Raw genomic sequence first — 14960 nt, 5'->3', positions numbered from 1 at the left:
GAACCTTGTTGAAAACATTTCGGAATATGTTTGTAATGAAGGCAGAGACATTTAAAGGCGCAATATTATAAAGGATATCTCGTCGGGTGGACAAAATTGTCTCACAAATTAGAAATCTAGATTTACAGTCAATCCTTTGGCCTAACCAAAGCTGTGCTTGACATTTAAAAACATATTGATTTTTCTGAGAATGTCATGTATTCAAGCATTTGAAATCAAAAAACCAATAAATTGAAAAAACAAAATGTCTTCTACTTACCCTTGCTTTTCCGGCCCATTTAGCGCTGAACAAATTTATGCTGGTGAAAACATAGAGATGTGGGGTTTACCTCTAAAGCATTTAAAACTGAAAATGATCAGCATCGTTATTCAATTTGTCACCTAAGAGCTACCATGATAATCCCAACCGTGCTCAACCGAGGCCAATTTTTATCAGCAAACTTGTTTTGAAGTGCTTAGTAACTGGTCTAAGTTACTGCTCTATTCTTACGCCACATGAAGAATGGACTAATGGAGAACAGAGAGTGGTTCATGGGGAACTAATCAGAGTACTCTCATCTTTGGTATTTATCTGTCGAGAAAAAGGAATATCTGAAGATCAAGGCAGAAATCTCGACAGAAAACTTACCTTCTGGAAATAGCGTTTTCTGCCGCAGACACATTTTTGTATTCGGCATCACAAGTTACCTGTAACGTAAAACTAAGCTCTCCCTCATTAGAATTGTCTCTTTCTATTCATCAGATCCACAGCAGGATAAGGTTCACAACGTCCATATCCACTCCCGGATAAACTCCTCAACAGACAGACCTCAATTACATCCCGTGGGATCCAATTGACAAAATTCGTGTTACCTGTGAACAACTTTACGCCCCAAGCAGCTACATAATTTCAGATCTAAGAAGACAGGAGATACAATTTAATAATGGTGACAAAGCTTCTATGAAAAAGGCATAACATTCCCACCGCTGCGTGGAAATTCGGAAATGTAACTGCTCAAAATGGCGAGGTGTCTGACATGGTAATCAGAATCTTAACTCCGTTCGTATGAATCATGTGGAAGATCAGTATTGTTTCATTGCCAACCATGATGCCTTTGAATATTCAGTGTTGTCATTTTATAAATGGATAACAATTTCTGCCCTACCAGGTTAGACACATGGGTGCGAGTTGACCTTTTTTTTCTGTATCCGGTTAAAATTTTTGCTCGATTGACTATCCTGTTGTCTCCCGTTTACCTTGTGGAACTGTAGGAGATATTTGAAAGAGCAGCATTTCTCCCAATGGAACTGCTCGTGTTTATTGGATTTAAAATGGAGCCTCGGAACTGCAATCAATCATTTGAGGCTTCCTCGATGCGCCCTTTATAGATTCTATCGCAGTACCTCTTCAATCTCTGTCATCATTAAACTGAATAACTTGCTGTTTGAACTCTACGCTCACTCCTTATGTGATCAACATCCTATACGCCGAATCTATTTCTATCACAGACAACATTTGCTGCTGCTGTTCAGAGTTCTACGTGCGAACTGATCACAGCAGCGAGTAAGGAACCTGAATAATATGCGGCCTACTTTGAGAAAACAGATTGAAATCTGTCACTGGAATTAATTTATAAAGGTTTCACATTATATGCTTTTGTTTCATGAAACTTAAGCATTTAAATTACATGAAAATTGCTGGAGTAATAGACAGAATACACGGCTATATGTCATTTCTCTTTGTCATCAGTGCTCAGAATCCAAAATCATACATTGTGCAGGAGACATGTGCATTTCGACGTCCGGAGGAATGTACTTGCTGTTCAAACCAGGCTCGTTCATCATTTCCGTTTTGTTTTGCAATCCAGACATTAAGCAGTAGTTCATTAATCGAACCGTTATAACCAAACCCTAAATGAAATTATCAAGAGAAGCAAATTTTTCATTTATGTAACACCGTCCGCACCCGTCGCAGCTTAAAGACTTTTGGCCGCATGAGCGTAACTGCTTTACTAGAGAAACCCGCAGGGTGCCATTTGACTGAAGGTATATGATTGAAATGGAGCAAAGCTGCAAAGGTAAATTGGAATGAAGAAATATTGTTATTATTTTTGTCCGCCAATCTTATTAGACATTTTTCAACTCCTAAGCGGATTTCCATCTTTACCATCAAAATGCGCAGAGTACAGATTTGAATTTATATCTCAATAAAGATGTGGATAATTCTTGTAATCAGCAAGAGGTCAAGATTTCCAACATAATCACGGAAGCATTAGGTAGGCCATGTAAAAATTAGAATTGTAAGAATTCTTATTTTCGTCCCAGCCGAGACAGGGTTTAAATCTGAACCACATTATTCTGCCTGGCGGTGGCGTCACCTGCGTCATGTTTACATAATTAATACATTTCCTCACGAAGTCCTTTTCCTCCAGAAAATTGTTTAAGATACCACTTGCATTGCAAGAATTGGTCGATTTGGTTTCTGTAAGATGGCGGAGAAGTTTACGGTTTCGTACATGGCACTTCTGGCTATTACTTGGCTAAGTATGCTGATTTATACACGCCGTTTCCGAATTGAATATTCTATTTCATAATATTTAACCCTGGGTGCCTGCAGCATATTCGGTTACCGTTTTTCATCTATTCGGCCGTCTTTCGCTCTTAGATGTCCAGTCACTTACGTCATCAGTTTTTGTTAATTCACTGTGTTTAACTGTTATTAATACTCTTGCTTATTTTTTCGGCAGTCGTCAAAGTAACTGCGAACGAAGTATCTCAATTCCCTCGGGACCTGAACGTCCCGAGTGGTGCGAATGTTACCATGTTCTGCAAATTTCCACTATCACAAGATACCGTTGACGTTCGTTGGTGGAGGAAAAGCGAGAAGGGGTTTTTAGAAAGGGACAGCAGAAGACAATTTACTGTAGAAAGGGGAAGAGGAACACTTGTACTCTGGAATGTCAAATTCGCCGACTCTGGAATGTATTACTGTACAGTAAAGTTTCAGGAACAATATTTAGGGACTGGAGCTGGCACCAAGTTCACTGTGTTCGGTGAGTGCGGCTGTTTGGAGATTTTCGGCTCTGTGCATTTTACATCAAACTTAGTGATGAGGAGAAAACGATATGTTTCTACTTGATAAAACAAACCGCGTTAAGATATAGCCCAGTCCAGGGATTCTAAATTCAGAATTATAAAGAACAGAAAAATTAATCACATTTCATGTAGCAACTATTAGGCGCATAGTGGAGTTGATTCTGTTTATCGTATCGTACTTCCCCGGCTCTTTCCCCACTGCTGTTCGTCCAGCCCTGCTCATCAGCTATCTCCCAATTAAACCGAATGTCCAAGGTTAGTGATAGCTTAGGACTTTACCCTCATTATCGCGAAGGTACTTTGAATACAACGAATTACTTTTCAAGCAAGGTTAGGATTGTGTTGCAAGCAAGAGGCTGAAATAATATTAATATTAATGTGAATGGCTGGAGTTGGATAACTCGATGCCTCAGCACAGAGGACGCCAAATGTTAATACTTAAATAGAGTAATCTCGATCAAAGGGTCTGCATGCAGCAGCACAATGCTCCATTTCCGCATCAACAGGTAGACCCAGCTCCAAACGAGTTAATTCTAACATCAAGTAACAATTTGTTACATGCACTGCAAAATGTCATTCCAACTTTTGTTATGCAGGGTTAGCAAAATCTATACTTCTTTCACCATATAAATTGTGAGAAATATAGACCTCTCAGGTTAAGGTGAATTTTGATAGGGTTGAATAGTAAAGCGTAGAGAGTCGAGCGCAAACACCTCCGCTGGCAGCTCACTCCCCAATAGCTTCACCGTCTAAGTAAAGACGTTTCCCCTCAGGTTCGCCTTTAATACTTCTCATTTCACCCTGGAGCTATGAATTCCAATTACATTCTCACCCAACCTCAGTGGATGATGCCGGCTTACATGCACCATATCTACATCCCTCATAATTTCGTATACCTCTATGAAATGTTCGCTCGTTCTCTTACGAATGATGGAAAAAAAATCTTTACCTGTTAAACTTTCCTCATAATTCATGTCCTCAAATTCATGCCACATCTTGTAAGTTTTCTTTCTACTCATTTAATCATATTGATAACTTTCCTGCAGATAGGTAACCAGAACTGCGAACAATAGTCCAAATTTTTTCTCACTGACGTCTAATACAACTTCAGCATAGCATCCCAACTTCCACACTCAATACTCTGATATATGAAGGCCAATATGACAAAGGTTATCTTTACGATACCATCCGCCTTTGACTCCATTTTCAATGAATTATCGATCTATAATTCCAAGATTTTTTTTACCGCACTCGTCAATGCCAGTCTCGTTCACTGTGTATATCAGAGAATGGTTTGTCTTCTCAAAGAACAACAGTTTACAATTACCTTCATTAAATCCTATCTGCCATTTTCAGCGCATTCTTACACCTGGTCCATAACCCGCTGCAAGCTTTGATCGCCATGCGGCACACCACCAGTCAAAGGCCTACGATCAAAAACCAACCATCTACTACCATACTCTGGCTTCTCCCGCGAAGCCAACGTTAGACACAACTTACTCCTTCATCCTGAATGCCAAGCGAACGTACTTGATCAGCCCACCACCCCCCAAACTTTTCCAAAATTCTTGCTAAAATCCATGTTGACCATATCCACTGTTATCCTTCATCAAGATCCATGGTAACCCGCTCGAAAAGCTCATTAAGATTGGTTAGACAGAGCCTACATTGCACAAAATAATGTTGCTTATTCCCAAACAAGCCCAGTCTATCTAAATATTTATGTATCCCAATCTTTGGAATTACCTTCCAATAAATTACCCACTTCACTGTAATACCAACTATATTATAGACTAGCTGGTTTCTTCCGAGAGTCTATCTAGAACAACGGCAAAACTAGGGAGATAATTGGAGAGCAAGTTCCTGGGAAACTGAAAGGTCTGAAAGTAGGTAATTCACCTAGACCAGATTATGTACATACCATGATTCTGATAGAAGTTGCTGAGAGATTCTGGAGGCATCAGTAAAGGTCTTCCGAGAATTACTAGATTCTGGAATGGTTCTGGAAGAATGGAAAATTGCAAATGTCACTCCAGTCTTCAAGAAGGCAGAGAGGCAGAAAGTGGAAACTATAGGCCAGTCACTCTAACCTCACTGGTTGTCAAGATGTTGGAGTCCATCATTAAGGATCAGGTGTTAGGTTACTTAGAGACACACAATAAAACACACCATTGTCAGCATGATTTCTTCAAAGGAAACTCTCGCCAGCCAAATCTGATTGAATTATTTGACGGAATGAAAAGCAGGATAGATAAAGATAGGCAGAATCAGTTGCTGTGTACTTGGATTTTCAGAAGGACTTTGACAAGGTACCACACACAAGGCTGTTAAACAAGCTACGAGCCGAAAGTATATCAGGAAAGATTCTAGGGTGGATAAAGCAGTGGCCGGTTTGTAAGAGACAAAGAATGGGAATAAAGGGAGTATTTTCTGGTTGGCTGCCCGTGACTAACGGTGTTCCACAGGGGTCTGTGCAGTGACCGATTCGTTTAATGTTATATGTCAATGATAAGGATGGTGGAATTGATGGCTTTGTTGCAAAGTTTGCAGACGATATGAAGAGAGGTGGACGCGCAGGTAGTTTTAGGAAATAGAGAGGCTACAGAAAGACTGAGACAGATTAGGAGGACAGGCAAAGAAATGGCAGATAGAATACAGTATCGAGAAGTGTGCGGTCATGCAGTTTGGTGGAGGGTGTGAAAGTTTTGAATATTTTCCAACTGGAGAGAAAACACAAAAAAACATTGAGGTGGTAAGGGACTTGCGAGTCCGTGTGCAGTATTCCATACAGGTTAATTTGCAGGTTGGGTCCGTGGTCAGGAAGGCAAATCCAATGATCGCATTCATTTCAAGAGGACTAGAATATAAAAGCAAGGATGTAATATTCAGACTTTATAAAGCACTGGTGAGGCGTCACGGCGTATTGTGAGCAGTTTTAGGCCCCCTATCTTGGAAAGAATATGCTGAAACTGGAGAAGATTCAAAGGAGGTTCATGACAATGATTCCAGAATTCAATAGCTAGTCATATGAAGAATGTTTTATGGCTCTGGGCCTGACTTCACTGGAATTCAGAAAGAAAAACAGGGGCGACGGCATTGAACCCTAAAGAAAGGTGAAAGTACTTGATCGCGTGGATGTGGAGAGGATGTTTCCTATGGTGGGAGAGTGCAGAGGAGATGAAGAGGTCAGAGAGTGCAGAACCTGTGGAATTTTTTTTTGCCACAGGCAGGTATGGAGACCAAGCCTTTATGGATATTTCAAGCAGAGGTTGATAGATTCTTGATCGGTTAGAGCATGACGAGCTATGGGGAGAAGGCAGGAGATTGGGGCTGAGCAGAAAATATTATCTATGATGAAATGGCAGAGCAAACTTGGTGGGCTTAGGCTCCTATATCCTATAGTTATATGGTATTAAAACATTAGTTTACTCTGGTCCTCCGGCACTTCACCCACGGGTAAGAACATTTTGAATACTCAATCGGGGCCCTTTCACTTTCTGCACTAGCTTCCGAAAAGGTCCGATGGGACTCTTTGCCATGTCCTGGGGACTGCTACACCCTAATCTGCCTCAAGACTGTAATCGGTATATGGGCCATGACATTGCTGCTGTTTTGCCTTAGTCTCTGTGTACGTCTCCCGAATAAATACGAATGGAAATATATAAGGTTCATGTTCTTTCGGTTCCATGTATTGTTGAACCCGCTGATCTTCAAATGGATCAACTTTGTCTGTCGCTATCCCTTTATGCTTAATGTATCTGTAGAATCCCTTCATTTTTTTTTCACCTTAGAATTGTCCTCCACCTAGAATTTGAGAAGGCCAAGAACGTTGACGGCGGTATAGGCGTGGGAAGTGGAGTCAGGCAACGGTCAGGATGACTATTGTAGGCACAGCGAAACCCTAACTGCTGTGATAAACAGATAAAACGATCTAACTATTGATCTCCCCTGTCAGACACCGACCATAGCTGTCGCGGAAGTGGTCCACGTTTACAAAATCTTAAAATTGGTCTCACTGTGCATGGTGAAATTGAAGTTGTTCAATTCCTGATTGACCCTCTACAAGGCATCGTTTTCATAAACGATCCTATAGCAGTGCCAAGTCACTGTCGACCATTTTGCTGCAGGTCTTCAGGCTTTAGAAAGAAAACAACTATAGAATCAAAGAACTTAATATCAATTTGCATTTGCATTCCTGGTTGTTTCACGGAGGAGATGATTTGTCACAATCAATACGGGGTAACAGTTCCAGGAATGGTTCACATTCCGGGGAAGGCTCTATTACTGAATGTTTATGACTAGGAAGCTCAACCCCAGGACTTGAAACACTCCCGAAGCAGTTGAGCTGCCAGAATATTAAACTCCATGTGCATTCATACTATAGAAATCTGTGATAGTTTGGGATTTGTAGCTCAGTTTTGATACGAAATGAAAAATCCAAAGGTAGTCTGGTTTCCAAAGCTAACGCCCGCCGCAAGCCCAACTGTGCAATGAAGCTCAAATGCCATTCAAAAGAGAACTTCTTCCTCACTTCGGATCTCTTAGCTTCGCCATCGAGGTGCATTCGCTGAACTTCTCCTTTCATCCTTCTCCCAAACTGACTGTATTTTATTTTGCTTATTTTGTGACTGTCAGTGCTGGATGGTGACTATATGTGTGTGACTATATATACACTATTTTGCAACTTGGCCCCAGAAGAACAAAGGTTCGCTTCGGAGTGTGTGTATATGGTTGAGCAACAATAAACAGAACGTGAAGTTGAAAGAACTTATTAAATACTGGTTAATACTGGCGGGTAACTAATTTGATAGTTGAGCGTCATGCTACTTGGCCGGGAGATAAAGGAATCTACCTGTACTGATATGGATTGAAAATACTCAATATAACTATGTTTTTACTCAAGCTCCTCCAACTCCAGTGGAAATTGTTCCTGTTGGAGGGTTTTCGTCTCCTCGAAAGCTCCTCTGTAAAACGGCTGCCTTCTACCCGGAGAACTTAGAAATCGTTTGGCAAAGAAATAACAAGCAAATTCGCACTGGAATAGAAAGTGTGACAAACCGGAGCGTGGATGGCTTGTACGAAGCATTTAGTTTATTGGAAATCACGCAGTCTACTTTGGGAAAAGATACTTACACCTGTCTGGTGTCGCATGTCTCCCTCACGGTGCCTGCCAATTTCAGCTACATCCAGGACCAAGGTAAGATGGTGTCTCGATGAAGTCATGATGTTGGATCTCGGCCTGAAAAGTCGACATTTGATATTCTATTAATGCTTCTTGTGTTCTCTTACAGTGAGAAATTCCACATGGTAAAAAGCCATTTTCTCTTGTTTGCTAATGGAATCTGTTGAGAGAGTTTTCGAGTGAAAGTTCAGAAACAGAAACGATGTCATTTCGAAGTTGCGATTAAACTATTTGCAAAGGCATAGTAAAAAGAAAAATTCTCTTAATGCAAATAAAAAGTACTGTCTGTAAAGAACCACTATGTAAGCTTATCTGTTCGCTCCATAAGTCCCATCATCACCTTAAAACCCGTGTCATACTGCGTCTCTTGCAATCTTTATTTGTTCAGGCCTGAATTACCTATTAAAATGCTCTACTTTCTTGTCTCACGGTCTCTATACATTTATATATGTTTCACGGTTTGTTTTTTTTAACAGATCCGGAAGACAGCAATAAAATCCTGATTTTTCGAAGTGCATTGGGCGGACTGGCAATTGTAACGCTGATTATAATTTTGATAAGAATCGGAGTTAAGGAAAAACGTGGTAAGAACATGAATGATTTGACAAGTATTTCCATTTATTACCTCTGCAGATTGAAAGAGGAAATGATAATGAGAGAATCAAGATTTCCAAGGCATTATCGGATTCACATTCGACAATACTAATTATAAATAACAGGATAATTTTACATTCTCGCTCAAGTTCTCCAATCATCCTTTGTACCCACGATTTTCAGACACCTGGGGTTTTCAGGCTGTGACTTCCTGCGGCGATTTTACACAAGTAATAATACTTTTACTGTCATATTTTCGTTCTTTTGAGATATAACATGACTGACGTTCTGCTACTGCCACTCTACTCTTTCAATCAAAATCTAGATCCACTACATTCATGAAGGGTCATGCACAACACATTTCATGGCCACAGTGTGCGCCGATAATATTTTGGACAGCTGTCAGGAGTTGCACCTTTAGGCAAGAAATTTGATTGCAATCCATTGCGCAACTTCAACTTTTCCAACGTTACCACTATTATTTAAGGTGTTGTATTTTTTAATCCATTAGGTATTAAAACAACCTCCGAGGAAGCACGTCAGAGCGGAGAACCGGTTGGTGATACAGGTTTTACTTTTTGCTTCTGAGAGGAATTGATAGAGGAATATTATGATCAACTACGACCGCAGAAAGGATATGTCTGTGAGTGTATGAGAACCGATGACGAACTGACCTGCGCAACGCTGCTTCAATAGTCCATAGTGTCCGAGGAAAAGAAAGGTGACAGTTGTCCCTGCGTAAGCTGTTGGGGAATGGAGGGAGAAGGAAATAACTGCGGAAGAAAAAAGATGACAGCAGATGAGAAACTCACCCTACTCGTAGAATAAATGGTGCTTGAAAATCAATTTCAGTCTTAAAAGATCATAAAGACTTTCAGCGCTAGGGAAAACACATTTCCTGCCGTTTCTGAAATAACATAAAATGTTTGTACATCGCAATATCATTTACTGATGTTAGAATGTTATTATGCCGCATTTTACTCATTTACGCTTATGTTTTAATACTCATTTTTTCATTATGGAATTGGAATTGCATTTGACTCGCCACGAACAGAGTTAACTATATCTTTTTAACAGGCTGGACTAGCGCCAGTTGAACATAACCTTGCCTATGCTACACCAAACACGAGAGAAAACTAAGTTATTGACCAGGTCAGGCGCCAGGACGAACACGTTGTCTATGCAAAGGTAAAACCAAGGGATTCGAACAGAGAACATAGAATAGTACAGCACAGTACAGGCCCTTCGGCCGACATTGTTGTGCCGGCCCTCAAACCCTGCCTCCCATATAACCCCCCACCTTAAATTCCTCCATATACCTGTCTAGTAGTCTCTTAAACTTCACTAGTGTATCTGCCTCCACCACTGACTCAGGCAGTGCATTCCACGCACCAACCACTCTCTGAGTTAAAAACCTTCCTCTAATATCCCCCTTGAATCTCCCACCCCTTACCTTAAAGCCATATCCCCCTGTATTGAGCAGTCGTGCCCTGGGGAAGAGGCGTTGGCTATCCACTCTATCTATTCCTCTTAATATCTTGTACACCTCTATCATGTCTCCACTCATCCCCCTTCTCTCCAAAGAGTAAAGCCCTAGCTCCCTTAATCTCTGATCATAATCCATACTCTCTGAACCAGGCAGCATCCTGGTAAATCTCCTCTGTACCCTTTCCAATGCTTCCACGTCCTTCCTATATTGAGGTGACCAGAATTGGACACAGTACTCCAAGTGTGGCCTAATCAGAGTTTTATAGGCTGCATCATTACCTCACGACTCTTAAATTCTATCCCTCGACTTATGAAAGCTAACACCCCATAAGCTTTCTTAACTACCCTATCCACCTGTGAGGCAACTTTCGGGGATCTGTGGACATGTACCCCCAGATCCCTCTGCTCCTCCACACTTCCAAGTATCCTGCCATTTACTTTGTACTCTGCCTTGGAGTTTGTCCTTCCAAAGTGTACCATCTCACACTTCTCCGGGTTGAACTCCATCTGCCACTTCTCAGCCCACTTCTGCAATCTATCAATGTCTCTCTGCAACCTTCGACAATCCTCTACACTATCTACAACACCACCAACCTTTGTGTCGTCTGCAAACTTGCCAACCCACCCTTCTACCCCAACATCCAGGTCATTAATAAAAATCACGAAAGGTAGAGGTCCCAGAACTGATCCTCGTGGGACACGACTAGTCACAAATCTCCAATCCGAATGTACTCCCTCCACCACCACCCTCTGCCTTCTGCAGGCAAGCCATTTCTGAATCTACCTGGCCAAACTTCCCTCCATCCCATGCCTTCTGACTTTCTGAATAACCCTACCATGTGGAACCTTGTTAAATGCCTTACTAAAATCCATACAGATCACATCCACTGCACTACCCTCATCTATATGCCTGGTCACCTCCTGAACTCTATCAAACTCGTTAGACACGATCTGCCCTTCACAAAGCCATGCTGTCTGCCCCGATCAGACCATAATTCTCTAAATGCCCAGAGATCCTATCTCTAAGAATCTTTTCCAACAGCTTTCCCACCACAGACGTAAAGCTCACTGGTCTATAATTACCCGGACTATCCCTACTACCTTTTTTTGAACAAGGGGACAACATTCGCCTCCCTCCAATCCTCCGGTACCATTCCTGTAGACAACGAGGACATAAAGATCCTAGCCAGAGGCTCAGCAATCTCTTCCCTCGCCTCATGGAGCAGCTTGGGGAATATTCCGTCAGACCCCGGGGACCTATCCGTCCTAATGTATTTTAATATCTCCAACACCCTCTATCCCTTAATATCAACGTGCTCCAGAACATCAACCTCACTCATATTGTCCTCACCGTCATCAAGTTCCCTCTCATTGATGAATACCGAAGAGAAGTATTCATTGAAGACCTCGCTCACTTCCACAGCCTCCAGGCACATCTTCCCAACTTTATCTCTAATCGGTCCTACCTTCACTCCTGTCATCCTTTTGTTCTTCACATAATGGAAGAATGCCTTGGGGTTTTCCTTTACCCTACTCGCCAAGGCCTTCTCATGCCCCCTTCTTGCTCTTCTTAGCCCCTTCTTAACCTCCTTTCCTCAATAGACCCATGTGATCCTTGCTTCCTAAACCTCATATATGCTGCCTTCTTCCACCTGACTAGATTTTCCACCTCACTTGTCACCCATGGTTCCTTCACCCTACCATTCTTTATCTTCCTCACCGGGACAAATTTATCCCTAACATCCTGCAAGAGATCTCTAAATATCGACCACATGTCCATAGTACATTTCCGAGAAAAAAACATCATCCCATTTCACACCCGCAAGTTCTAGCCTAATTGCCTCATAATTTGCCCTTCCCCAATTAATAACTTTCCTGTCCCCTCTGATTCTATCCTTTTCCATGATAATGCTAAAGGCCAGGCCGCGGTGGTCACTGTCCCCCAGATGCTCACCCACTGAGAAATCTGTGACCTGACCCGGTTCTTTACCTAATACTAGATCTAGTATGGCATTCCCCCTAGTCGGCCTGTCAACATACTGTGACAGGAATCCATCCTGCACACACTTAGGGACGGGGAGATATAAAACAAGCATTGTATAAAGAAAACAATTAAAATTAATGTCTTAAGCTGTAAAAACGCATGGGTCTAATTTTGACCTTATAGTGGTTGGTGGTGGTCATCTGTTTGTCTCGAAGGACAATGGCTGAGGATGATCATCACCAGCCAGGGCGAAAGGTATGGAGATCCTGGGGTCTCCATTCGTCAAAATCCCCCTCTCGGCCTCACTGGTGTACTCCAAAGGAAAGCTTATGAAACAATGCGTTTGGCAACAGCTAGGCTGCAGGAGCTGCCAGAGGGAAGTTCAATAACGTTCAGTTGCCTTGGGAGCTCTGCTCCAGATTTGCTGTCTGCCTTTACTCCCGTGGATTTCGTCTCTCCCGAGGCAGCCCCCAAGGCAGTGGAGGTATTTATCCCTAGCTGGGGATCTGGTTTACGAGCACCAGGGATTGTCCACACACCAAGGTGCCTGCGTGCTACATGTGCAGGGGCCAGACCTCCTCCCCCTCATCCGAAAGCAGTTTAGTTTCCATGTAAAATTATATATTATCCAATAATGTAAAACATGGCAACGAAACTTCGGTGAAGAACAAAGAAACAGCGGTTTCCCTTTTCTCTCTTTCAGTACAAACTGTATAAAATGGCTGTAATCTGATAATGAAAATTATTAAATACAGTACAATTGTATCTTAAAATCTATCGCTTCGCTTTTTTTGCTGAACAATTGACGAAGAACTGATATTGAATTACTTCCACAGACTCGACGTGGCGGAGGTGAAATGTTGACAGAGTCCGCTCTGCACCATCGGCATTTAAGCACAGCAACAAGGATTCAGTGTAGGCAGATGTCAAACTTTCACAATAAGGGAGAAGCTGAAAATCTGAAGGAATGCATGGCCAACGGATTGTTTCCCCTTATGTGCTGCAGGGGAGACTAAGTAGCGACGGCTAAAATAATACTGAAATTTAAGTATAAGAAAAGTGGACATTGTGATAGACGGGTGGAATTTCTTTCTGACCCTATCGATAAACATATTTTCATTTGCAAAAGCAAGGGCAGCGGTGCCAATTTAAAAAGAGTCAAAAATTTTATCTTTGATCTTTTCGTGGCCGAGTGGTTAAGGTGTTCGTCTATTGATCTAAAGGTGGCTAGTTCGAGCCTCAGCTGTGGCAGCGTGTTTGTGTCCTTGAGCAAGGCACTTGCTTAGTGTCTGTGCGAGGAGTGACGCCCCACACAGACTTCCAATCTGCGCCTTGTAAAGCATGAAACTGCCCGACGCAGACCTCTCATGGTCTGAGTTGACGTTCTCTCCCTCCCCTCATATATATCAGCTTACAAAACTATTGCGTAATGAGCTCTTACGAAGCGAAGCAACTACCTGTGAGATCAGCAGATGAATCAGGTTGCGGAAATCAGATAGAAATAACAGAAAAATGCGCTTGTATTGTGTGTTAGCCAAACATTTAGTCTACTTCAACGATTTCTCTACTCTCCTGATTAAATTTTGCTAAATTTCATTTTAAGTAAGGAAAGAAACATTCGTTCTTCTGTGGGACAAGATAGGCTTTTGCCGTTCAAATTCTATATGAATCAAGAAGGGAAATCTTGAAGGACGCTGACATAAACCTTGTGAAAAGCGGTAGCAATCGAAAATTGATAACTGATGAATACATCACTAGTTTATTTTACAATCGTTTGATTCAATTAGTCACTGGATGCTGAATTTTCAATTACTTTCAGAGACTAAAAAATGGAGCTGACAGACTGACTTGCGCTGCTCGCCAGCTTCACAATTCCATTAACACATCAGCATCCAAACTTCAAAGCAAACATACATTGAACGCAGATATACAGTAAACACATCAAGGCAACTGGGAAGCTGAGAATCCAGTTGTAGTTCAGAGCTGTAGACCACCAATGAGTGCAGACCCAAGGCATTGTTTCGTTTCATTCCTTACAACCAGGCAAAGAATGACAATCGGTATCATATATATATGAGTTGGGAAGGTAAGAGGTCATTTTCGTCTTCGATATTTTTTGATTCATTGGAGCCAATTGTCACTGAAAAAAATAAAAGTAAGAAACTGAAGGAAAGGATCGGGAATACTGTAAGCCAGAGTCAGCCATTCCGTCTCTCTCTCTACTGCCCGGCCGGCCATTCAACGTGAGATGCTCATTCATAATCTGGTCCTCTTCTGATCCATCGCACACTCTCCAATTATTCCAAGAAAAGGGAACTACTGTACTTTCCAGTTAATACACCCCAATAATTTTATTTCAACATTCCTTAGACGCTGAAAAAAAACAACATCCAGAGATTCACCGCTATTGGCGAGATAAAGTTGTTTTAATGCAGGGAGAAGCCGTTAATTAAAAGGATATTTTCGCTCCGCTTGCAGCACCTCCACCACTCCAGCCCACAGTTATCAGTACTTTCAACAGTTTGAATGCCTTTTTTTTAGCTGACAACAAGTTTCATTTAACAAACATCTGGTGGTTTAAATACAATCTGCCCAATGTTTGTAACATGTCCTGTAAACCGATACGACATCTGCACT

General features: G+C 41.7%; 1 protein-coding gene across 1 annotated transcript; it reads left to right on the top strand.

The window, feature by feature from the left end:
• Window positions 1-2463: 2463 nt before the first annotated feature.
• LOC140210240 (programmed cell death 1 ligand 1-like) lies at window positions 2464-9679 on the top strand. Its single transcript, XM_072279120.1, has 5 exons — window positions 2464-2523; window positions 2727-3032; window positions 7979-8272; window positions 8743-8841; window positions 9363-9679. The coding sequence occupies exons 1-5, from the start codon at window positions 2469-2471 to the stop codon at window positions 9437-9439; spliced, it is 831 nt and encodes a 276-aa protein (XP_072135221.1). The 5' UTR covers window positions 2464-2468; the 3' UTR covers window positions 9440-9679.
• Window positions 9680-14960: the final 5281 nt, after the last annotated feature.

Source organism: Mobula birostris, chromosome 15 (genome assembly GCF_030028105.1).
Source record: "Mobula birostris isolate sMobBir1 chromosome 15, sMobBir1.hap1, whole genome shotgun sequence".
Lineage (NCBI taxonomy): Eukaryota > Metazoa > Chordata > Chondrichthyes > Myliobatiformes > Myliobatidae > Mobula > Mobula birostris.
Note: the sequence above shows the minus strand (reverse complement) of the source record. Positions and strands in the feature narration are given on the sequence as shown.

What these genes read in the sequence shown, in the direction of transcription:
- LOC140210240 (XM_072279120.1), top strand. Translation starts at nt 2,469, where the DNA reads ATGGCGGAGAAGTTTACGGTTTCGTACATGGCACTTCTGGCTATTACT. An exon ending in TCTGGCTATTACTTGGCTAA is followed by an intron (nt 2,524 to 2,726) that starts GTATGCTGATTT and finishes TTTTTTCGGCAG; the next exon opens with TCGTCAAAGTAACTGCGAAC. An exon ending in CAGCTACATCCAGGACCAAG is followed by an intron (nt 8,273 to 8,742) that starts GTAAGATGGTGT and finishes CAGATCCGGAAG; the next exon opens with ACAGCAATAAAATCCTGATT.